Source organism: Solanum lycopersicum, chromosome 9 (assembly GCF_036512215.1).
Source record: "Solanum lycopersicum chromosome 9, SLM_r2.1".
NCBI lineage: Eukaryota > Viridiplantae > Streptophyta > Magnoliopsida > Solanales > Solanaceae > Solanum > Solanum lycopersicum.
Window position 1 is genome coordinate 68,601,357 of NC_090808.1, and position 23,389 is coordinate 68,624,745.

The window sequence follows — 23,389 nt, forward strand, 5'->3', positions numbered from 1 at the left end:
AAAAAAAATAGGGAATTATGTAATATTTAAAAAAAGTAGGGAAAATTGGAGAATATAAAAATTATAGTTGTGTATTTAAGTTATTTTTCCATAATTTTTTAACACATCGTATGGAGTTTCGTGTTGCATGGGCCGGAGAAGAGAGAGTCGGAGGAGATTATATGGGCCTAGACCAATTGACAATTTATAGGCCCAACTCGATGAATGAGTAAATAACTTAAGTATCCAATCACTTCATCGATAATAATGATATATTCCGTATAATTTCGTAAATAGAGCTTAAGAAGGGTGAAGTAATTGAAACAAAAGAAACGAATAGGTAACAATCATTTGAACAACAAGATAGCAGAAAAGTAATAATAATGTTGTTGCGAAAAATTAAACTAACACTCGACTACTTAATAATTTTCTGCTCTAATCACGAGCTTCATAGCCTCTTCTCAGTATCATGTTTTTTGTAAGCTGTGAATGTGTCATGCAATGTCTAAGCACCTCTCTTTTAGATTTATGTGTACATATACCACTCCTCATACCCACCGCCCACTATATTGTTAATCTCTCGCATCTCCTCATTGGCGCATCCGTGCATCTACTCTTCATATATGTCCAAACCATTTAAGTCTTGTCCGTCTCATCTCATTCATCACGAGAGTCACTCCCACTTTTTCTCGATTATCTTCATTCATAATCTTATCTCGCATAATATGCTAACACATTCACTCGTGATGGGTGTGTTCAAGGTTGTTTTAGTGTTGTTGAGTTTAGACACACAAATAATCTAACTCTAACAATCACTTGATAAAGCGTGCCTTTAAGTCTGACTACCACAATCTTATTACATAATATATGAAATGTGAACCTTTATTTTATCCGAAAAAATCAAATCATATAGAATTAACGATCATTAATTAAATAGTACTTAGCTACCTAGATGAATTAGAAAGGAAGATACAAATAAATTATTTTAATGCTTAATCCTTCAAGCTTAATCTAGAGTCCATTTAGCAAAGTGAATGCATTAAATTGATTAGTTTGACCAACTAATTATTGCTTCATTTTTTTATTTTCAATAAAATATGATAGAGATCCCAATTTGATATTTCCCACTTAGAGACTAGGAATATACTTATGGTATTTTGATTATTCCTTGAGAAAAAAAAATGTCTAACTCAATAATGCATTAACAATGAAAAAAGTCAATTTTATCGAATTATGAATTTAATATACATCATAAGATTTGATTAAATTTTAATTTACATAAAAAAGTTTTATAATATTGTGTTTCGTTTTCAAAGCACATTAGTCACCTGTCATGTTTATAATATCTATATAACTAATTAAATATTAACAAATTGATTTTGAGCTTAGTTCAATTTCAGTTACATTTTAATAAATTTAATTTAAACTCGTTCAATAATATAAAACCTCAATTAATCTCGATTTACTCAAACTTGTCTCCATTAGCCTCGACTTGCTCTTTTTTAAATCTTTACACAAACTCCATATTCACTAAATTACAAAATTTAACAAATTCTAAAGGAGACAAAACTCTTTTTTTTTTTTTTAATTTTATTTCTTGATAACAACAAAGCTCAAATTTTTAGGAGGAAACAATACAATAGAGTATCTTGAAATACTTTATTTTGATTTTTCCTCAATATACATTAAAAATAATTTATACCATATTCATCTACTATCTTTCTCCAAATACAACAATGCAAAAGAACGGTTTTTATTTATTTATTTATTGTGTGTTTGATATAGACATATAGTAGTAGAAATACCATTGTAAATGTATTTGTATATAATATTGACAAATGTTATGTAACTTATATTTACTTGTATATAAAAGTAAAAATAAGTCGTGTTGAAGGATGAAAAATAAATCATATAAAATGTTATTCATAAAACTTATTTTTCTATTATTTTCAGTAGAAAAAAAACTTATATTAACTTATATATAAAAGTAAAAATAAGTAGTATTGAAGAATGAAAAATACATCATATAAAATATAACTCATGAAACTCATTTTTCTATTATTTTCAATAGAAAAAAACTTATATTTTTTTGATAAATTTTTTTAATTTTAACGTTTTTCTATATTAAACACACCCTACGAAAAGGGTAAATGATCAAATTTGCACTTTTACTAAGTAAAAAAAGTTTTTCTATATTAAACACAACCTACGAAAAGTGAAAATGATCAAATTTGCACTTTTACTAAGTAAAAAAAGATAAATTTTATCTATCGTTATATTATCGATACAAAATTTATCCCATTATTTACTTATATAATTCTAATATATCTTTTATCTGACATTTTAATAAAATAAAATCATATGACATATCACCTCAACAAATAACTGCAAGCCCCTTTGGCGTGAGAAACTCTGCAAAGTTTATAATATAACAATAGTTGGCGTTAGAAACTAAAAAAATCCATTGAATTATGGCTACCTTTTTTTCTCTTTTCAACTGTTATGAACGGAGCCATTTTAGACGAAGGGTGATTAGATACGAAATATTTTATTAAAAAATTACGTAATATATATAAGTTAAATATTTGATGTTATAAGTATATATGTATAAAATAAAACAAATAATCAGGAATATCCTTTTCCCACCTTTTCTAGTAAATTCCATTTTTCTCCTCACGGTTTTATTTATATTATATATTCATGTCTCAAAACTTCAATTTTTTTTAGAGCATATTCTATAGTTTCATCATTTTTTAGCTATTGTTATATAACCCCTTTTGATTTTTATTGGTGTTATAGTGATAAAGTTTGAATCTTTATCTATATTTCTGTGAACCCTTTTGGTTTCTTGAAGTATTAAACCTGGAATTTGGTTATTTGGGGCATGCAAATTCTTGATTGATTATGAAGTATTTTGGGGTTGTGGGGTTAATCTTGATTTGGTTTCTGGTTTTTGTTAGCTTTTTTGAGGTTAATGAAGGTCAAATTCTAACTACACTTGATGGACCTTTTAAGCCAGTGACTGTCCCTCTGGACCAAAGTTTTAGGGGACATGCTGTAGATTTGCCAGACACTGATCCTAGAGTTCAAAGGACTGTTAAAGGATTTGAGCCTGAGCAGATATCTGTTTCCCTTTCTGCTACTTATGACTCTGTTTGGATTTCTTGGATTACTGGTAAAAATGTTATCTTTTGTGTTTATAGTTTGAATTTTAAATTTTGAATTTTGAATATTGTTGTAGGTTCATACTAGTTGTTATTGTATTGTTTTCTTAGTTTCTTGTCATTCATTTCTGTTACTATCTGCTGTTTGTTACATTTGGACTGTTGCATTACTTTGTTGTAGTATTGTTCTGTTGTTTCTTGTATTTCGACTATCATAGTACTTTGTTGTAGTATTGTTCTGTTGCTAGTGATAGGGGGAAAGAAGAGGAAATCAAATTATGCATGATGAGTTATATTTCAACATTACTTTTTTGTTCTGTTGTTTCTTGTACTTCATTACTATCTGGAGTTTTTTCTTGAGCCGAGGGTCTACTGGAGATAACCTCTGAGGTAGGGGTAAGGTTTGCGTACACTCGACCCTCTCTTCCGAGCAGAGGTGGAATTATGATTTCGACTTTATAGGTTATGTATTTTAGAATGATGACTTCAAGTATTAATAACTGGTTTCTATGCTTAATAGTTAGATATATTTTATAGGTTTCTTTATACAAACACACTGTTTGAGTAAAAGCTACAGTGTTTGACTGACCCCATAGTGGCTTCTAGCTTCGCTTGTGCTCCCGAGAATCCACTTTGTGTAACTGCGGGGGTTAAGTTGTTGTTGTTGTTAGTTTGAGTATAAATTCTAGCTTAAAGAGTTAGTGCTTGTATCAATTCTATATGGTGTTTCGTTGGCACAAGAGTTCTTAAGAAATGAATATTTTTGAGTCTTTTGTGGCATTTTCCCAATGCTTATCTATAAAATGTATGTTAAATTCGGTTATTAGTCACAAATCTGAGTTGATAAATATGGAACTTACAAGACCCTGTTTGATTTTGACTCATATCCAACTTTTAATTGACACTGATATGAGCACAGTATTGGATATAAAAGATCTTCTTTGTTGGTTTGTGCAAAGTTTAGATTTTTTGTGATGACGTATATTTGTCTTAACGTCTTCCATCTCAGATACATTAAATTCAATTATCCGCCATCAAATTTGAGTTGATAAAATGGAAACAAGATTCAACATTTTTTTTTTAGTCATGGCCAACTTTGAGGTCCTGTTTGGCCATGAATATAATACAGAAAAATATTCGGTACTGGTTTGTGCAATTTTAATTTGTGTGAGATGAGATATGCTTTGGCTAACTGGTTAGAGAACCTTAACATCCTTGATCTGAGATGGAGTTTAAGAATTGTGTGTTTTACTGTATTTGCAGGTGAATATCAAATTGGCTACAATATTAAACCATTGGATCCAAGTAAAGTTGGTAGTGTTGTTCAATATGGGAAACATATATTTTCCTTAAGACGCGAAGCAATCGGCCAATCTGTTATTTATAATCAACTTTATCCATTTGAAGGACTTCAGAACTACACTTCTGGTATTATACACCATGTCCAACTTACAGGTATGCTAGCTGAAACTTCATAGCTGTTTCTCTGTTCTAGTTAAATTTCCGTAGCGATATGTTCAGTGTTCAGCAGAAAGTTTCTGAGATTGTCAAATGGAGTTCACCGATTTTCTACTTGTGAAGGAGTTTAAAGAGACCATTCGTTAGTGTAGCACTTTCTCTCGGCCTGTCCTATGTTTTTCTAGGAGTTATTATGAACAACCTCGTACTTGTAATTATTATTTTTATGTTTTACATGGCCTGAGATGAGTTTTGATGAAGTAATATTGTCACCGAGAATTCATATAGCTGGCACTATCTAGGCTTCGACCATTGTAATAATTTCAGAAAGCAAGTCTCCCTGTAATTATTGGTCTCTCATGTTTGATTTAGTCATTTACTGCAATTTTTTCCTGCTGCAGGATTGAAACCAGACACATTATACTATTATCGATGTGGAGATCCTTCTATACCAGCTATGAGTACTACCTATCATTTCAAGACCATGCCTATTTCATCTCCAAAGAGTTATCCGAAGAGAATAGCAATTGTAGGGGACCTTGGTCTTACATACAATACCACTTCTACGATTAGCCATTTGATGGGAAACAATCCAGATCTTGTTCTATTAGTGGGAGATGTTACGTATGCTAACTTGTATCTCACTAATGGAACTGGTTCAGATTGCTATTCATGCTCATTTCCCGAAACTCCAATACATGAGACATATCAACCTCGGTGGGACTATTGGGGAAGGTGAGAACTTCGAATCATTTTTGCCCATTCAAAATTTTTCTTTACGCATCTCGAGTAAAGTAATAAATACGTGATTCATTACCATAGAACAAAATGGATAGTTCAACTTCTGTACTGAGAGTTTAGTATTTAACAGAGATAATCCCTAACTAATCTTCATAAACGACCAGTTTTTTATTTCCTTACAGAGCTTGAAAACATGTATACTTCGCTAGTTTAATTGGTGCTTCTGTTTCTGACATTGTCACGATAGATATATGCAACCGTTAGTGTCCAAAATTCCCATCATGGTGTTGGAGGGGAACCATGAGATAGAAGAACAAGCTGAAAATCAGACATTTGCAGCATATCGTTCTCGCTTTGCTTTCCCATCAAAAGAAAGTGGATCATCATCCCCGTTATACTATTCTTTTAATGCGGGAGGCATACACTTCATCATGCTTGGGGGATATGTCGCCTATAATAAATCAGGTAAACTACAAACCCAACCTTTTCTTCAATTTTGTTACTATTGTCCCTTTGTTACGCTTGTAATCAACTTCAACAAATTATCTCAAATCATCGATCAGCTGGAATCTATCGTGTTTTCACTTCTTTGCCGTTCTGCTAAATTTCGCAAAGTGTCATGATTCTCTAAGCTTATGATTACAGATGATCAATACATGTGGTTGGAGAAGGACCTGGCTAACGTTGATAGGACAGTTACTCCATGGCTAGTTGCCACTTGGCATCCACCTTGGTACTCTACTTACACAGCACACTATCGAGAAGCTGAATGTATGAAGGTAGCAATGGAAGAATTGTTGTACGAGTATGGTGTCGATTTAGTCTTCAACGGACATGTAAGTACAAGACTAATGTACCGATATCCAAGAGCACATAAACTACTTTGTTCCCTTCTTAGGTGCAGCAAAATAATATAGATCTCGGATACTGATGAATTGAAGAAATCTACAGGTTCATGCCTATGAAAGGTCCAACAGAGTCTATAACTACACACTGGACCCTTGCGGTCCAGTCCATATAACTGTCGGTGATGGCGGAAACCGCGAGAAGATGGCGATAGAACACGCTGACGAGCCAGGAAAATGTCCTGAACCATCTAGCACACCAGACAAATTTATGGGTGGATTCTGTGCCTATAATTTTACATCAGGTCCAGCAGCCGGCAACTTCTGCTGGGATCAACAACCTGAATATAGTGCATATAGAGAAAGTAGCTTCGGCCATGGAATACTCGAGGTAAGTATACATCTCTTTCACCATAACACACCTCGATACTGAGTTTGACTATGTTTAGTAGGACAAGATCATTTGGAGAACTCATTGTATAGACCCTTTTGACAATTGCCAAAACTTGTCAAATGCCTATAAACCAAAATAATGCGCTCCCATGACTTTGGTCTAGTGGTTAGGGACATGTCACGAGTTTGAATCCTATCTAGGTGATCAAAAAGCTTGGTATTTGAGTAACGAAAGGTAGGGTAGAGGGGCGAACCATGTACCACCTTACCCTCGGGGATTTCTTGGTTACGAAAGAAGTCTTGAAGAGTCATTTTATAGATTGTTCGAGTGATTCATCCTGCCATGCATAGGTTCGACTTTCAAGATAAAGATATAGACCCCTTCCATTTCTTTGATGCACGCGACTTTTTCACCGAGTCTACTTCCACAGTTGCTTGAGCGACAACCACCTTGCGTCCCGTTCTAGTTCTTGCATATTTTAATTCTTGTGGTTAATATTTTTGCAGGTGAAAAATGAGACACATGCTCTATGGACATGGCATAGGAACCAAGATATGTACAATAAAGCTGGAGATGTAATTTACATAGTGAGACAACCTGAGAAATGTCCTATTAAACCAAAGGTAATTAAGCCCTGGTTAGTACAAAATTACAAATTTGATTTGATAAAAAAATTAATCTAACCCCAAATTACATAGAGAAAAAAATTTCCACTTTTTGGAAATTTTGATTCACAAATCATAGTATTTGATAACACTTATACTTTTTAGTACAACAAAAAATGTTAAGAAATTCCACATTTGTTGTATATTTTTGGAAGAGATTACTATATTTGAATTTTAATATTTAATGTAATTTTTATTTGATTTGTTATGAATGTAATGGAAATACATTTCCTCTTTCATTTTATTAATCAGTTAGATCGGTTATGCTGGTTAGAGTTATATAGATAGTAGAAACACAAGGATTTAGATATTTTATTTTTTATTTTAAATAAAATAATATGTAATTGATCTAAAACTATTTTTTTTTTTAAATGTGGGATTGTAAAATGATAACAAAACATACAACATACAAAACAACTAAAATGCCACAACACATGATATTTAGCTATGCAAATTTTAAATTTTTAATACATGAATAATTTTCTTGCTAATTAGATTGTGCAATTCATATGCATTAATTTGGTTGAATATCATATTTTTCTGAAATTTATTTGTTATTAAACTCATTTTTTGCTTTTTAAATTATTATTTTTTTCAAATCTTAACAGAAGCAGATGATGGGAAACAAAGGCATACGTGATTAGAGACAATGTTTCATCAATTTGCAGTTTGTTAATCATAAAGAATAAAAGAGTTAAAAGTTTTATGACTATATTTGTTATGATCGAAATAACTAGATGTTATGTAGAAATTAGCGAAACAAATTTTAAAAGGTCAGGAATCAAAAGACAAACAAGTTATATCAACTTACGTCTATAAAAGCAGATGAGAAATTCACTATATTTATTCAGAATTAAAACACGTACGCAAAATTCTCTATATTTATCGATTTAGCACTTTTGAAACGTTACCTTATATTATCTTGATGGGATGTCACATCACGGTACATGTGGGCCCACCACTTTATCATTTTCACTCAATTATGTTAAACTCGTAACGTATATCTAACTGTGTTTGCGTTCTTACGATTAAAAAGACCAAAATGTTACTCCCCAAAGGGCTAAACTTTTCATAATAGCAAAATGAAAACTTTAATCTTCTAACCAAAATTGTAATGTCCTAGCCTTAAACTACTACCAAAGATATGGCTATATTTCTAAACATGAATGGCTACAACTACAATAGTTGAAAAACAAGAAGTAATAGAAGCATAGAAATTGCAACATGAACTAAATTTGACAACTTGTTATAAGAACCATTAGATGTCTCTGGAATCCCCCGACCGCGCGGTGTCGTTCCTCCGTTGCTATTCAAAGGAAGAGCAGTCCCCGGTGGTGGTGGTGGAAATAGAATTGGCGTCGTGGTGGTTGCCCCTCCAGTACCACCACCGGGGGTGCTCGGAGTAGTAGTAGTAGAGCCACCAGCAGTACTGCAAGTAAATCAAGTTCAATACAATATATTGTGTATCACAAGTCACAACAAGTGAATTTGATTGACCTATTCCGTTGATTGACTACCTGAACTCTAATGCTCCGTTGATTATGATGCATTTGGTATGCAACACAACACTATGTGGTAACATCCAACATAACCGTTAACTGACTACCTGAACTCTCGACTTATGTTTTGATCGTGATGCATTGGTACGCAATACAAAACTATGTGGTGACATCCAACGTAACTGTTAATTGACTACCTGAACTCTCGACTTATAATGCTCTGTTGATTGTGATGCATTGGTATGCAACACAAAACTATGTGGTAACATCCAACATAACTAATGTTATTCGTAGTTACTCAAACTTTTCAAAAATATTATCCAGTCGTCAGGAAACATTTGAAGTATCTGACTTTCGAAGAGTCTCGAAGTAACATTATATTATATTATATTATCAAAATCAAAATGGTCTGTTCGAGATGACTATTTCCTATAGCTGGCTTTTGCAGCCTTTCTCAGACTATATACCCTATGCATAATGACATTACACATTCTTTAACGTACACAATAATTTCAAAACACCATTTTAAAAAAATAAATTCCATATAATGTAAAAAATAATTTCAAAACACCATTTCATAAAACTTTTTTTTAATCAGTTTAAAAAAGAATTATATATTTTTTTTTAGATAATAATTTTTCATGTTATATATTTAAGGTTATAAAATTAAAAGATAATTTTTTATATTTAACATAACTTAAATTTAAAATTACGTGATCAAAATTTTTCTTAAATTCTGTAACAAATCAAACTAGACCATTCACCGTGAAATGAACGGAGTACTGCTATAGTCTTTGTCTTTTTTTATCAAAACTTATTGGGATTTCATAGCTCTATTATCTGAACTTAAATACTAGACTTACTAGACGTTTTGATCATAAATTTCAAATATTTTTTTTATTTGATCTTAAATAGGATTTTGTTTTAATTTTACACTTTGAGTAGAGAATATTCAACATTCTTTTGGTAGCCAAAGTTAAAAAGAAAAAAGAAACAAACACAATCTGCAAACAAATATAATAACCTAAGAAGTGATTTTTGCTGTCTACAAATATTCCCTAAGCACTTTTTTTTTTTAAAAAAAAAAAACTAATAGTAAGACAACTTTTACAAAATTATCAAGAATTACCATATTTATACTCAAAAGAAAAGAAAAAGGAAAAGCAATGTGAGAGAAATTAAAGTTGAAGTTCATACCTAGGAGATGCTGGATAAACACAAGATCCATAACCTACATTAAACACAAAAAATCATTTAAAAAAAAAAAAACTTAATCAATACTCAATAAATAAAATTTAATATATATTTCCTTTCGATTCATTTTATATAACAAATTCAAAATACGACGATCATATTATTCAAAGTTTTCTAAATAAAATTTACATATTCAATAATAGTAAATAGTTCAAAATATTTTTTTTAAAAAAAAATAAATTTTTTTCTTGTACACCCAAACAATAATCGCATTGAAATGTCAATCACCGCATTATGTCTCGTGTTCAAATCTTAAGTATAAAAAAAAAAAATCTTATTAGACCCTATAATCAAAGCTTCAATATAAATATAAAACATTGAGTAGCGTGCGAAATCAATATAGCACTCCATCTTTAATCAGAAGTCTCGAATTCAAACTCTGAATATAAAAAATTATTGGAAATATCACAGCTAATAACTAGAAATAAGCAGTGCGACCAATGAGACTCCAATAGTAGTACAGATAGAGTGAAAGAAATGATTACTTGGATCAGTTTTAGCAATAGTAGCAGTGCCAGCAAAGTCACAAGAACCAGGTGCTCTATTCATTCTTTGATAAAATCCATTAAATGCATAAGAAGCATGAGCTTGAATAGTATTAGGAAGATAACAAAGTCCATTTTCTAAAACTGGTGCACAATCAGCACCAGAAAAACAAGCATAATCTAAAGCATTTTGTAAAGATTCTTCACTTGCATCACTTCTTGCTACACACCATGTTGCTTTAACATGGTTTAAAATTGAAAAAATTATTATTATTATTAACAAGTGAAATGGTGGTGGTTTTGCCATGGATTTTGAAAGGGGGAAAAAAAGATCAAGAAATTATATGGGGTTTTGTTGCTTTTGCTTTTTTTTTTTTGGTTTGTGGGGTTTGAAGAGTTGGAAATTTGAGTGTGACAAGTTGTTTTTTTATTGGTTAAAGGGAAAAAGAGAGTGTTGTGGTTTAAGGGTAGACAAAAGGACCACAAGTGGAGTATGGGGGGGGGCGCGGGGGTTAAGTCGAGATGATATCAGTATTTAAAGTTGAAGTTTATATGAGTCACTTTCATAACAATGAGTATATCAACTCTAAATGACAAAGTTAAAGAGTATATCAGATCCTTGATTTGTTTTGGTATAGTGTAAACGGGGGAGGGGGCAGGGGGGAGGTGGAATCAAGGCGATTAAAGTTTACGAGTCATTATATTATTTTTTGAGTTAGGTTTACGAATTTTTATATTGATTTTTGTGGTATAATGTATACGAAAGGGAGGAGGGGGGGTGTTAAGTCAAGGCAATTAAAGTTTATGAGTTTCCATATTATTTTTGAGTTACAATATACTCCCTCTTTTTCTATTTAGTTGTCCATTTTATAAAAGGCATGCATATTCAGATAACAAATATTTAACATTGAAAAGTTACAATCTTACACTTATTAAATATGGTTTTAAAAAGGATGAATTAAAATTATGAAATTTTCAAGAAATTTAAATGAGGGTATTATAGGGAAAAAAAAGTTTGTCCTTTCTTGATTGTCTCTATCTACTTGTCCATTTTGACAAATCAAAAAAGAACAAAAAAAATTTTCTTATTATATCCTCATTTAAACTTCTTGAAAATTTTCAAGTTTTAATTCATCATTTTTGAAACCATCATTAATAAGGATAAAATTATAATTTTACTATTTAATTATTGCTATCTTAATACGTGTGTCATTTCTAAAGTGGACAACTAATTAGGGACAGAGATAGTAATAATTGAATTTGTCAAGTCAAAACGTTTTCAACATTTAAATTTAGAAATAACTAAATTTAAATTCTTGTATTCTTGATAGTATAGATTTATGATTATATAAGTAATTTTCACTTGGTTTGAATATAATAAATAATAATATTTTGTTGAGTTTTTGTATATTATTACATAAATCGAGATAAAAATAAATAGATTCACTGTATTTTATATTGAAATGGATAAAAAAATTCACCCTTAATTAATAGACGAAATTTTTGTATCCTTAATTAGAAGTTGGAAGTTAAATAGAGTTGTATGCTAATTAAAGTCAGTAAAATTTTGACTACAAAATACATAAAGCAAGAATAGAATGAGTAACAAGAAGATGGTTATTCTTGTCTTTTTATTTTTTTATATCTTCTTTTAGCTGTTTCCTTTTTCTTTTGTTTTATTTATTCTTTTTGTGGGTTTTGCTTTAATTTTTATTTTGTTTGAGATTTGAGTACTTTTTATATATATATATATATATATATATTAATCTTGATGAATGTCTTTGTAATGAATTTAAAGATTCTTTTGGTTTCCTTAATTTCAGCCTGGTGTTGTCTTGGAACTTACCAAAGTTACCACAAGGTACAACAGGTAATTTTTTTTTAAATATTTCGTATTTACCTCAAATCAATGAATGAATAAATGTAATTATAAAGTATTTACGAGTTACTGATTCATATTTTTAATTACTAAAGTTATCTACAAATTTACGGATGTGATAGATAAAAATATCTCACCTGAGTAGTTATCTCAATTCTATATATGATAATTTTAAAACTCACAGCCAAATATGAAATAATTATTTCATATTTTATTTCGAAGTTACTATCCTTATCCCACATTATAAATCAAATGTTAAGAAGCATATAAAAAGTAAATTTTTGAAAAATTCTATACTTAGAGATATAGTCTAGTGACTCACCAAACACCTTCCCGGATTGACAGAACGTTTCACTATTGATACTTGAAAAAGCAAATTTCAAGATTTCGTCGCTTTGATGAATCAATTGAACCCTGATACATTTTTTATTCCATGGAGCTAGACCAGTGAGTTATTACGCTTTCTTCAAAGGATGACTGCTGCTAAGCCCACCTCCTAGTTGTCATCGCTTGATTACTTTCTTTTCCACTAAGTGATTGCTTAGGAACCTTAACGTACGATCTGGATACATCAAAACTTATAGTTTAGAGATACCATTACTATCACATCTTATAGTTTAACGATACCAGTATCATCAAAGCTTATAGTCTAGTGATATCAATAACAGTCTCTCACGCGTCCCTCTCGGAATTGGTGAACAAATACAAGGTCATCATGCCAAATCTAGATCCTCAAAATGGCACTACAATACTCACATCATGAGAAACAATTACTAAGAATTAAGAAATAAGGATTGCTTTTTTTTTTCTCCATAAATAAAACAAAGATTTACACTTTCTCAACATGTACTACATCTTAAAGTGATGGCACATTGAAACAGTATAAAATAACAAAAAATGGGTGTTAACACTACTATGATTGTAATAATACAACTCACAATTTACCCCTCCAGAAAACCCCTTTCCCTTTGTGTATATGTATTTGTTTTCTCACACGCGAATATGTAGGGTGATCAGCTCAACCCAGACCATTTCAAAAAATTTCAAAGAAATTCGTATCAAATTTCTTCGTAGAACAAAATATAGGCTTCACTTTGAAGAACTTCTTCCAATGGGACCTCTCGTACGTAGGCATCACTGGCATAATACCACACATAATCTTCCGCGTCCTTGTCTTTCCCAGCGATCTTTGGGCCTCCTCTAATATATGCAACATAGTGACCTCCTCTCATAGTCCCTGAATGTTCCACGACACCTAAAAGCCGGTACTTGTAAGCCTCCTTCTGCAAGCACCTGGAGTTTACATCGTTTCATCATCAGACAAGTGTGTACAGATACCATTTTGCGAAAAGAGACATGAATTGTTGAGGTACTAGAAGTGCAAACTGACATTTTGAAATCGAAGCTTCAAGACAGCAAATTAGAACAACAGCTTCATCATGAAACTGACAGTCCTAGGAAGAAAGATATAAAACTCAAAGAACTCGCACTGCTATCCCCTTGCTCATGAAGGTCACTAAAGAACCGAGGTTAAATTTAAACTTTGACACGGTGTTGTTAATAGCGCGCTTAAGCTCTGAAGTGAGGCTCAAAACATGTTGAGCACTTCGCCTCGCATAATGTGCGCTTCAGGGTTGTCATCGAGATTCTAAGGCATACTTTTTTACTTGCCAATGAGCCTCTTCTAAAGAGGCGAATCTAACTGTTCCCTAAACCCAAACTATGCTCGCCAAATCAAGAAACCCAAACAACAACAACATACCCGGTGGTGTGTGTGCAGCCTTACTCCTACCGTGCAAGTAGAGAGGTTGTTTCCCAAAGACACTCAACTCAAGTAAAGTACCTCTGAGGATAGTCTTGAAGGTACTAGTCTAACTGTCAGTAAACCCAAACTATGGTCTGCCAAGGGATTGAAATGGACATTTGATTCTGCCACACATTTTTTTTTATTACATTTGCCAAAAAATCTCCACAGTATAATATAATAGAATAGAATATGAGCTGCTGTATCTAGCGAATTGTCATCCCATCCTATGAGCGTATTCTAGGTCATCCTCAGTTATATGGCAGATAAGAATCATGTTGTTAAAGGACAACTATCATCTAACATCTGAAGCAAAAAAATGATGACCTTAATAATGGAATTCAGGACCATATATAAAAGAAGAATGTAACGTGACGAGATGAGAATGGCATGATTAATTTGGAATTTCAGATGCTAAGACATAATTGTTAACATTCAAAATATTTGTAAAACATAAATATGTATGCATCCATATTGACAAAGAAACATCATTTAGGCTACAAGACTATTCTACCTCACCATTGCATGCTTTAAGTTACTGGAAACCTCTGATGGCTTATTGATTTAATAAGTTCGAAACATCATTTAGGCTACAAGACTATTCTACCTCACCATTGCATGCTTTAAGTTACTGGAAACCTCTGATGGCTTATTGATTTAATAAATAATTGTGATAATTTATTAACTATGCGAAAACCAAATATTTGTAAAACATAAATATGTATGCATCCATATTGACAAAGAAACATCATTTAGGCTACAAGACTATTCAACCTCACCATTGCATGCTTTAAGTTACTGGAAACCTCTGATGGCTTATTGATTTAATAAGTTCGAAAATTTACTGACTCGCACTCCTGCTTCTTTTGTTCTTTACCATAATGAACAACCTTAGGACAGAGAAGAAGTAGCAACTGTGTTCCTCCATAGTCTTAATATGATAGTTAATTCTTTAGTCTAAGGTCAAGCTTTCTCCAACTGGAGGAAGACAGTATCACATTTACACATTCATTCTCATCTCCAAAAGTATATTATGTTTAAAGAGGCCACTTAACTGGCACAGATCTCATAGATTTGACACATAAAAGATAAAGAAAATTGCTTGAGTCTCAATTTAGTGAAGAAGTCAAAGGCAAAAGTTCCGATTTTAACTGACCTTCCAAATGAAGGAAAATTAACACACCTGGGATCAATAAAGGTTGTGAGATCAATAGTATCTCTGAAATTCACGTGGCCACTCAGCTTACTTAAACGTCCGCGAGCATCCTGGCTGAACCTCTTTAGATGAATTGTCAAAATAGGAGGGGCTTTATCAATGAGTATCCTTTTAAATGCATCTCTTTCCACTTTGATACCTTTAGAATTGGTCTCGTTCTCACTTTCTCCAGATTCATAATAAGCAGAACCTTCATCCAACTGAACTCCATCGGTCTGACTATCGCAATTTACTAGACTACAAGCTTCTTCCTGACTTGAATCTACCCCACCTTCTGACGGGTTAGAAACTGGATCTTCATCAGCTCTGTGGCTAGTTTCTGGCATGCAGTTCGAGTAACCATTTGTTCCATTTTGGTGCAACAACCTATCATCAAAAGAATCTGACAAACCTTTACCGGCACTTCCATTAGTGGCTCTCTGATCAATTTCCCTTGAATTACTATCCTCTGGCGCATTCCCCAGGTCCTCTGATTCAGGTTTCAGCAATTTCTTCTTCAATTTAATCCTCTGTTCTCGTAGAAGTTTTGCACAGTTTTCACATTGCCAAGCATGTTCTGTTTTAGATAGAAGCTCAGGCTTTGTGAAACAAGCCAAACAACTCTCCACTGACACGGGAGCATCAGTACTATCAACCTCATCTGGATCAGATTCAGAGCTATTTCCAATAGCAGAACTAGCTTCTCCGAATCCATTTGCCACTGAAGCAGCACCACTTAGTAAAGGCTTTTCAGCCGGCCCTGCAACCGGCTCAGGTTCATTAAACAGGCCACCAAAACCATCAAAGTCCAAAATATCTTGTTCTGGGGACACCTCGCTTTCTCCTTTCAGTACATCATTGGTAGTTGAGGTTTCTTCTTTATATGGAAGCAACAGAATTTCTGAATCTTTTACTTGTAACGGGGCTTCAACTTCCTCGAGGCTTGCTGATGAATCAAGATTTGAATCCACTGAGAGGAACCGGCTGCTTGATGCTGAGTTATGCTCAACTTCTATAGCATTCCAATCTTTAACTTCTACTTCTTCACCAAATTGAGAAGCTATATTGCAGTCTGGTGACTTAGATAGTCCTTGATCATCCAAGCACATAAAATCATCTGAAGAACAAGCTTCCTGACCCAATGTCAATTTACTGTCACTAGGAGCATTCAGATCATTTTGTAAGGAGACATTAAGTTGAACAACGTTTTCAGCTGCACAACCCTGATTAGACAGAATATCAGCTTGTGATGCAACGTCATCACCCTTAGGCATAGTATCTTGATCAAGATACTCCGAACATGTAAAATTGTCCATTGAAGTCGACTGTCCAGCAACACCATCGTCATTTTGTTCATTAACATTAGGCAGGATATCTTGATCAAGATAATCCAACCATGAAAAATTGTCCACTGAAGTCGGCTGCCCAGTGACATTGTTGACATCTTCCTCATTATTAGACTTCATAGAGGAAGATATATTATGTGAAGATAAGCCCATATCATCAGCCATAGAACTAGCATCAAGAGAATCTACCAATGCACAATCAGAGGGAACTTCCATTCCCTCAGCGATGGGCGCACTAGACTGTACCTGGCAGAACGACTTGCTAACACTTTCTTGAGCACTTTGAGAATTAGGAGAAGCTGCATCTCTATTAATTTTGGGGCACAGTCTTCCACTTCTCTTTGGAGCATGTTTTGCCTTCTTCATACGGGAAACTGGTTGAGCTTTTTTAGACGGAGTCTTCTTAGTGGGAACCGGTAATGAGAGATCCAATAATGGCTCATAGACTAATGAAGAGTGTCCACACTCCAGACAAGTAACAGTACTAGAGAGACGACCCCCAAAGATAGCATCGACATAAGTAGGAGACTTGACTTGATCCTGAGAAGACTTGAGTTTTCTTCTGGCAGTCAATTCCTCGGAACACAAAACGTCAAGCAAACAATGAAGAAACTCGTGACTGTCGTGCTGTTGATATCCCTTAAACTGTGGAGCCTTCGCACACAGAGAACCAAAAAAGGATTTTGGATTAATAGCACTTCTTGAGGCATCCCCAATACTTGTCTCAGTAAAGAGCTTTTTAAAAGCAGCAGCAAGAGGACCACCACATTCGTCCAGTTCAAGAAAGTAATCGCGCAATCTATTCACTGCTAGTAGGTTTTGAATTATTGAATTGAAAAAGCAAGTGTTCCCTAAATTATGCAATCCCCTAACAATGTGGCCACTTTTCTTGTAGGCACCAATGTCAAGACTAGCCTCTGACTTGATCCCGCTCGTGATATCCCCCCTCCCAAACCAAACATCCTCAGCATCAAGACTAGGCCCTTCAGATGGCCGCCCTTTAATCATCTTGGCAATGTCCTGTAATACATCTTTTTGTTCAGTGCCATCCTCTACCTTTTCAGCGGGAATTAGTCTATCGCACGGGAAACACCATCGCAATTGAGGATTTTCAAATTGTACAGCCAAGTGGTGGTGGTACTGTCTTGCATGCCGAACTGCATGGCTCTGAGGAGTAGTAGGAAATCCAGCACCTCCGCACGAAAAATGACCACATTCTAAACAGACCCAAATGGCTTTAGACGCCGACTTTGATTCTCCACCTCCCTTCTTTTTTCCATGTTTACCTTTTCCTTTAGCAGCCCGTCGATTAGCTGCTCCTTCCCTGCAATCTTCACACCTAACAGGTCCTGAAGAGCCAAGTTTAGCAGAGACTTTCTCCACATCAATACCCTTATCGATATGGGGGCATATCTTTTTTTCATTCACAGCTGTAACTCCATCCTCAGGTGCATTAACATTTTGAGTGTCTTGTTGAGGGATGGGATTTGGTGATGCCATGCGATTCTGCTTCTCCTTTGCACCACCTCTAGCCTTTCTCTTAGCCTTCTTCACCATTATTCCCTACAACCAAATCCAGAAAAGATCATAGACCCTTAATACAATGCACTAATACATAGACAACTACGTTGCAATATTCCATAGGCACCACTTACCTTCATCCTAACTTTACTTATTAAAACCTACTTCTCAAATAACAGTCACTTAACAAAAAAAGACAGAAGCTCAAGACACAATCATTGCGTTCACACAAATAGACCTAAAATGTCAAAGAAACCAAAAACTACATGATATCAACAACAACAAACCCAACATAATCCCACAAGTGGGTATGGGGATGGTAACATGTAAGCAGCCTTACCCCAACCTTTATGGGGTAGAGAGGTTGTTTCCAATTGACCCTCGGCAATCCCCTCATCCTCAATCCGGACTTGAGACCAACAATGTGAATAAGCTCATACACGCTAGCAATTCTAGTCAAAAAGCTATAAGTCACATCGAAGGGAAATACAACACAGGATTGCAGTCTAGTAAAAACAATTCCATCCGATAAACGAAAACTCATTACTGTAAGATAAAATCAACAAAAACATATCTTTATCAAGAAACTAAACAGCACCAAAACCAAAATCTATCTATTAGATTAAACACAAGCACATTCAACAACAGCAAGCCTAATGACCCTTAAATCTCACAAATTTCATAACCCCAACTCTTTACCATCAAAATCCCAAACACACAAAAAAAAAAAATAACATTCACAAAACTCCAATAACTAAACAATCAACAAATCAACCAAACTTGTCTTAAATCCTTTCTCTTCTTAATAGATACCTTCAATCTTCATATCAATAAGATTGAAACTCAAAAGGGTACCCTAAAAATCGTTTCTTTTTATCAAATTTTCATATAACAAGCCTAGATACACACATCCAAGTTAAAAAAAAGCAAGAACAAACAAGTTCAATAAAAGGGTGTTCTTACCTGAAACTATGGATGAAAAAAGCCAAGATTTTTCCAGTAATTTCAACAGATTTAGTATATCATATAGAAAAAAACAGCTACACACAGAGAGAGAAAAAAAAACAAAAAAAAAACAAAAAAAGGAAAAAAAAAGAATGGGGTTTTTTGGGGACACTCGCTAGTTTTCTTCTAGTGCTAACAATGGAGGTGAAAAGGCCTCTTTGTAAGTTAAAAATCAATTTTATTTTTTTTTGGTTTTAGTTCAAAAACCTCTCTTGATATGATAATTAAGGAGTTAGGGTTGTTAATGGAAGTGATTTGTGGTTAAATCCTTATTTAAGATTTTAATAAAAAGTTTTATTTAATCTAACAATTCCGTTTGTGTTAGGGATATCGAGGCGGAATCAAGTAAAATTAAGAGGCGTTAAATTTTTTTTTATGTGAATGTTGATTTATTTAAAATTTGTGGTATGTTTACTTTTTATATTTTAAACGTAATTAATATAGTTTAAATTGTTTTTTTAAATAACTTGTAAGTTAAAAACTTGTTCGATTTAGGAATAAGTTATCTCAAATTTGTTTCCGAATTGAATTTAAACTTATTTAAAATGTGGATAGATCAATTATTGGTCAAGTAAAAATATGTAATTCGAATATATTTTGTTTTATAAATTTAAAAAATAAAATAAAAATTGGACTTATAATTTAAGGTCCTTAAAGAATAATGTTAGTGAGAAACAAATAGATATTATATTAAAATTAAAATGAATAGTGAAGTCATAAATCCAAACATTATTATATGTTGAGGTCCCTTTGCGTTGGATATAATTTTGAAGTTTCTTATGATTTTTGTAATGCATGAAAATTTTGATAGGAATATTGTTTTAAAAGATTTCAGTATATAATTCTTCAAGGTTTTAAAATTTTTTATAGCGAACTTAATGAATATGTCATTGTTTAACGTAAAAAAAATTAATTTTGATCTCACAAAAATAATTATAAATATATATTTAATACAAATGGTATACCTATATATATATCCTATAAGTACTAGTCATAGAATTTTCTTTTAATAATGTATGGATTTTCATTGTAAAGATATAAAGTGAATTAATTTGTGGAAATATTTTGGAAAAATGCTGAATTATTTAATTAATATAAAGTTTGATTAAAAAAAGATACTATTTTACAAATAAAAGTACTTGCGACTTGATTATTGCTAAGAACAAGTCAAACAATTCGCATGCAACGAAGAGATCACAAACAAGATGAAAGTTGAGACAGTCAAACCATACAAAAACATATTCGACTAAGCTTAAAGACTCAACATATCCAAAAGATATACACTATGACCACAAAGACTGTACTACGATACCAATATTTGAAAATAGATCAAAATTGAGATGCATCATCTACAAAATTAAATAATATTTTTACTATATACACACTAGATTTTTTTCATAACCTAATTTTTTTTTTGTATTTTCATAAAAAAGTTTTTAATGAGGAAATTATAAATGCATATACAAAAAAAATAAAAATAAAAATAAAATATATATATATATATATATAATTTTATATCTTTCTTTTGTGCTAGATTTTTGTTAATTAATAATTTTTAATTGATTTTAATTTAAGTGATTCGAAAAAAAGAAAAACTATTTAGCTTTGACAACTAGATCAAAACATGTTAGGTACAACTAAGAAATAATTTTTTTTTACTAACACCACGATGTTACCACTTTTTTTTTTTAATTACCAAAAAGATACTAGTAATAATTTATTTTTCCCAATTTAATGGTGATTAGGAGAAAAATAAAAAGTCAAAACCAACTATTTAAATAATTAGTCCTTCAATTCTTCATTATTACAAATCTCCCCCTACTACTTTATATTTTCCTCTATTGTCTTTCTCCAGCGTTTCTTTTGGTAAAGACCATCTTCCGATTCTTCTCCACCGACCCATTCAACTCCTTTACCATGACTCATATCCTTCAAAATTCATGATTTTTTTAATCTATTTTTTACATATTTATGCATAATTTTAGATTGGGTTTGAGTTCTTTTATTGGTTTGATTGGTAAATTTGTTAGTATTTGCTAAAGTTTGGTGATTTTTGTGTGTTTTTGACTTTTGGGTATTTGAGATTTATGGTTATTGTTGTTTGTATGGTGTTTTCTTTTGAAATTTTATGGTAAAAATTGTATCTTTTTTGTGTTTAGTCTTGTGGGTATTTGAGATTTATGGTTATTGTTGTTTGTATGGTGTTTTTTTTTTGAAATTTTATGATAAAAAATTGTATCTTTTCTGTGTTTAGTTTTAAGGGTATTTGAGATTTATGCTTATTGTTGTTTGTATGGTTCTCTCTTTTTGAAAATTTATGATAAAAATTGCATCTTTTTTTTGTGTTTAGTCTTGTTGGTATTTGAGATTTATGCTTACTGTTGTTTGTATGGTGTTCTCTTTTGAAATTTTATGTCAAGAATTGTACCTTTTTGTGTTTAGACTTGTGGGATATCTGAAATTGGTTGAGATTTATGCTTATTGTTGTTTGTATGGTGGATTTTATAGAATCTATGGCAAAAATTGCATCTTTTTTCTGTTTAGTTTTGTAAGTATTTGATATTGGTCGAGATTTATGCTTATTGTTGTTTGTATGGTGTTTCTTTTTGAAATTTTTGTGAGTTCTATAAATAAAAAATGTATTTTTTTTGTGTGTTTAGTTTTGTGGTAGTTTAGATTGAATGAGATGTTATGTTTTCTTGATAGCATGATCTAGTTGGTGTTTGGAAACTAATCAGATTTATGTTTGTTTTTGTGGTTTCTGGTGCTTGGTAGCATGTGTTTTGTGATTGATCATATACTAGTTTTCTGTTAAAGATTGTACCTTTGTGTTTAGTTTTGTTGGTAGTTCAAATTAGATGAGATCTTTATCTCCTTTTGTGTATCATGATGTCAGTCTTGGTAACTTTGTTGTGTAAACTTTGTGGGTACATGAAATTTAAGCAGATCTACTTTTAGTTTTATGGGTTTTTTTTTTTGTTTGGATTTGTATATATTTGTGTTACCTTGACTGAATCAGACGCGGAAATCAGAGGGAAAAGGATCGGGAAAGAGCTGCAGCTCGTGCTGGTAAAAGCAAGAAGGGAGCTGATGATGGTTTGACTCCTGAGCAGCGCCGTGAAAGGTTTTCCTAATTTTCTTAACTGTACTTGTTGTATCTTACTTTATTCCAAGATTTGGTTTTATGTGTTTAGCTTTTTGTTTATCATTGGATTTTGAGTTTTTATCTTTATATGTTTGTTTGAATGTAGGGATGCGAAAGCTCTGCAAGAGAAGGCTGCAAAGAAAGCAGCAAAAGAGGCTGCCGGAGGTAGCAATGCTGGAACTAAGGATACCAAGAAATAGAAAGCTAGGTGTTGTGTACTTCATTGCAGTCAGTAATTTGTCATTCCCCTTTGTTTGTCATGTTATTCACTGTTTAAATCTTGTGATGCACTACAACTTAATACGTCTGAATTGTCAATCCATTCGGTTTTGAACTATCTCGTCTTTCTTTTGATATGATAAACTCCACCCCCAAATCACCTGTGTTTCAGTTGTTGCAATACTTATGTCAATTGTGCTGATATAGAGTTGTAATGCACCTTGTGCGTAGAATTTTATGCAATGGCAAAGGCAGGGTAAATGTGATATCGATGTCATTAGTGAAGCGTCTTCTGTTATTTGTAAGTTTGTTTGTTGTGTTATTCCTTTTATGCCCAGACCTCACTTGTGGGATTACACTTGGTATGTTGTTGTTTATTGTGTTATTCCTCAACTCTGGCTTGAAGTTAAAAAGAGAAGGTATAATTCAACAGTTTTTGTATTAGATTTTTGTCCCTAGTATGAGTTTCATAGAATGCAGAAGGTTCCCTTCCAAGTTCTATGGTTTTCTTGGAAGACAGAACAATGGACTTATTGGTGTGTTCAAAACTGATACACTCTATTCTCTAGACGTAAATTATGGTCTAAGCTGCGAGATCCCATAGCTTTCAGATTATTTGTGGATGATTTTAGTATGAATTAGAAAAGCTTGGTTCTGTACCTTCCAACATCCAGGGCTTCAAAGTAAAATAGGTGCTTCGAGTTAGTTCTAGTCTCCTACCTCTCAAGGTAGGGATAAGGTTTGCGTACACGCTACTCTCTTCGGACTCCACTCGTGAGATTACACTAGGT

General features: G+C 32.7%; 4 protein-coding genes across 6 annotated transcripts; 2 read left to right on the forward strand and 2 right to left on the reverse strand.

Moving 5' to 3' along the window:
- The first annotated feature begins 2,606 nt into the window (after window positions 1-2,606).
- Window positions 2,607-8,052, forward strand: LOC101264463 (purple acid phosphatase 15). Of its 2 annotated transcripts, XM_010328528.4 has the most exons (8): window positions 2,607-3,154; window positions 4,407-4,598; window positions 5,003-5,336; window positions 5,590-5,807; window positions 5,988-6,178; window positions 6,294-6,578; window positions 7,088-7,204; window positions 7,855-8,052. In XM_010328528.4, exons 1-8 carry the CDS (start codon window positions 2,884-2,886, stop codon window positions 7,888-7,890), a joined length of 1,644 nt encoding a protein of 547 aa, XP_010326830.1. In that variant the 5' UTR covers window positions 2,607-2,883; the 3' UTR covers window positions 7,891-8,052. The 2 variants fall into 2 exon arrangements, with proteins under 2 accessions (XP_010326830.1, XP_004247857.1); XM_004247809.5 differs by lacking the exon at window positions 7,855-8,052 and having other exon boundaries at window positions 2,701-3,154; window positions 7,088-7,510.
- Window positions 8,053-8,291: 239 nt separating this feature from the next.
- Window positions 8,292-10,916, reverse strand: LOC101246182 (PLASMODESMATA CALLOSE-BINDING PROTEIN 3). The gene is made up of 3 exons (XM_004247910.5): window positions 10,485-10,916; window positions 9,943-9,976; window positions 8,292-8,675 (listed from the first exon to the last, which is right to left on the reverse strand). Exons 1-3 carry the CDS (start codon window positions 10,789-10,791, stop codon window positions 8,423-8,425), a joined length of 594 nt encoding a protein of 197 aa, XP_004247958.1. The 5' UTR covers window positions 10,792-10,916; the 3' UTR covers window positions 8,292-8,422.
- A 2,227-nt stretch (window positions 10,917-13,143) lies between these two features.
- On the reverse strand, window positions 13,144-19,491 carry LOC101264762 (ubiquitin carboxyl-terminal hydrolase 2). 2 transcript variants are annotated; one of them, XM_004247810.5, is made up of 3 exons: window positions 19,193-19,491; window positions 15,351-18,271; window positions 13,144-13,656 (listed from the first exon to the last, which is right to left on the reverse strand). In XM_004247810.5, the coding sequence occupies exons 2-3, from the start codon at window positions 18,263-18,265 to the stop codon at window positions 13,422-13,424; spliced, it is 3,150 nt and encodes a 1,049-aa protein (XP_004247858.1). In that variant the 5' UTR covers window positions 18,266-18,271; window positions 19,193-19,491; the 3' UTR covers window positions 13,144-13,421. The 2 variants fall into 2 exon arrangements, with proteins under 2 accessions (XP_004247858.1, XP_010326831.1); XM_010328529.4 differs by having other exon boundaries at window positions 15,324-18,271.
- Window positions 19,492-21,022: 1,531 nt separating this feature from the next.
- Window positions 21,023-22,716, forward strand: LOC101265069 (uncharacterized). The gene is made up of 3 exons (XM_069288895.1): window positions 21,023-21,157; window positions 22,255-22,358; window positions 22,486-22,716. Exons 1-3 carry the CDS (start codon window positions 21,152-21,154, stop codon window positions 22,577-22,579), a joined length of 204 nt encoding a protein of 67 aa, XP_069144996.1. The 5' UTR covers window positions 21,023-21,151; the 3' UTR covers window positions 22,580-22,716.
- The last annotated feature ends 673 nt before the right edge of the window (window positions 22,717-23,389 follow it).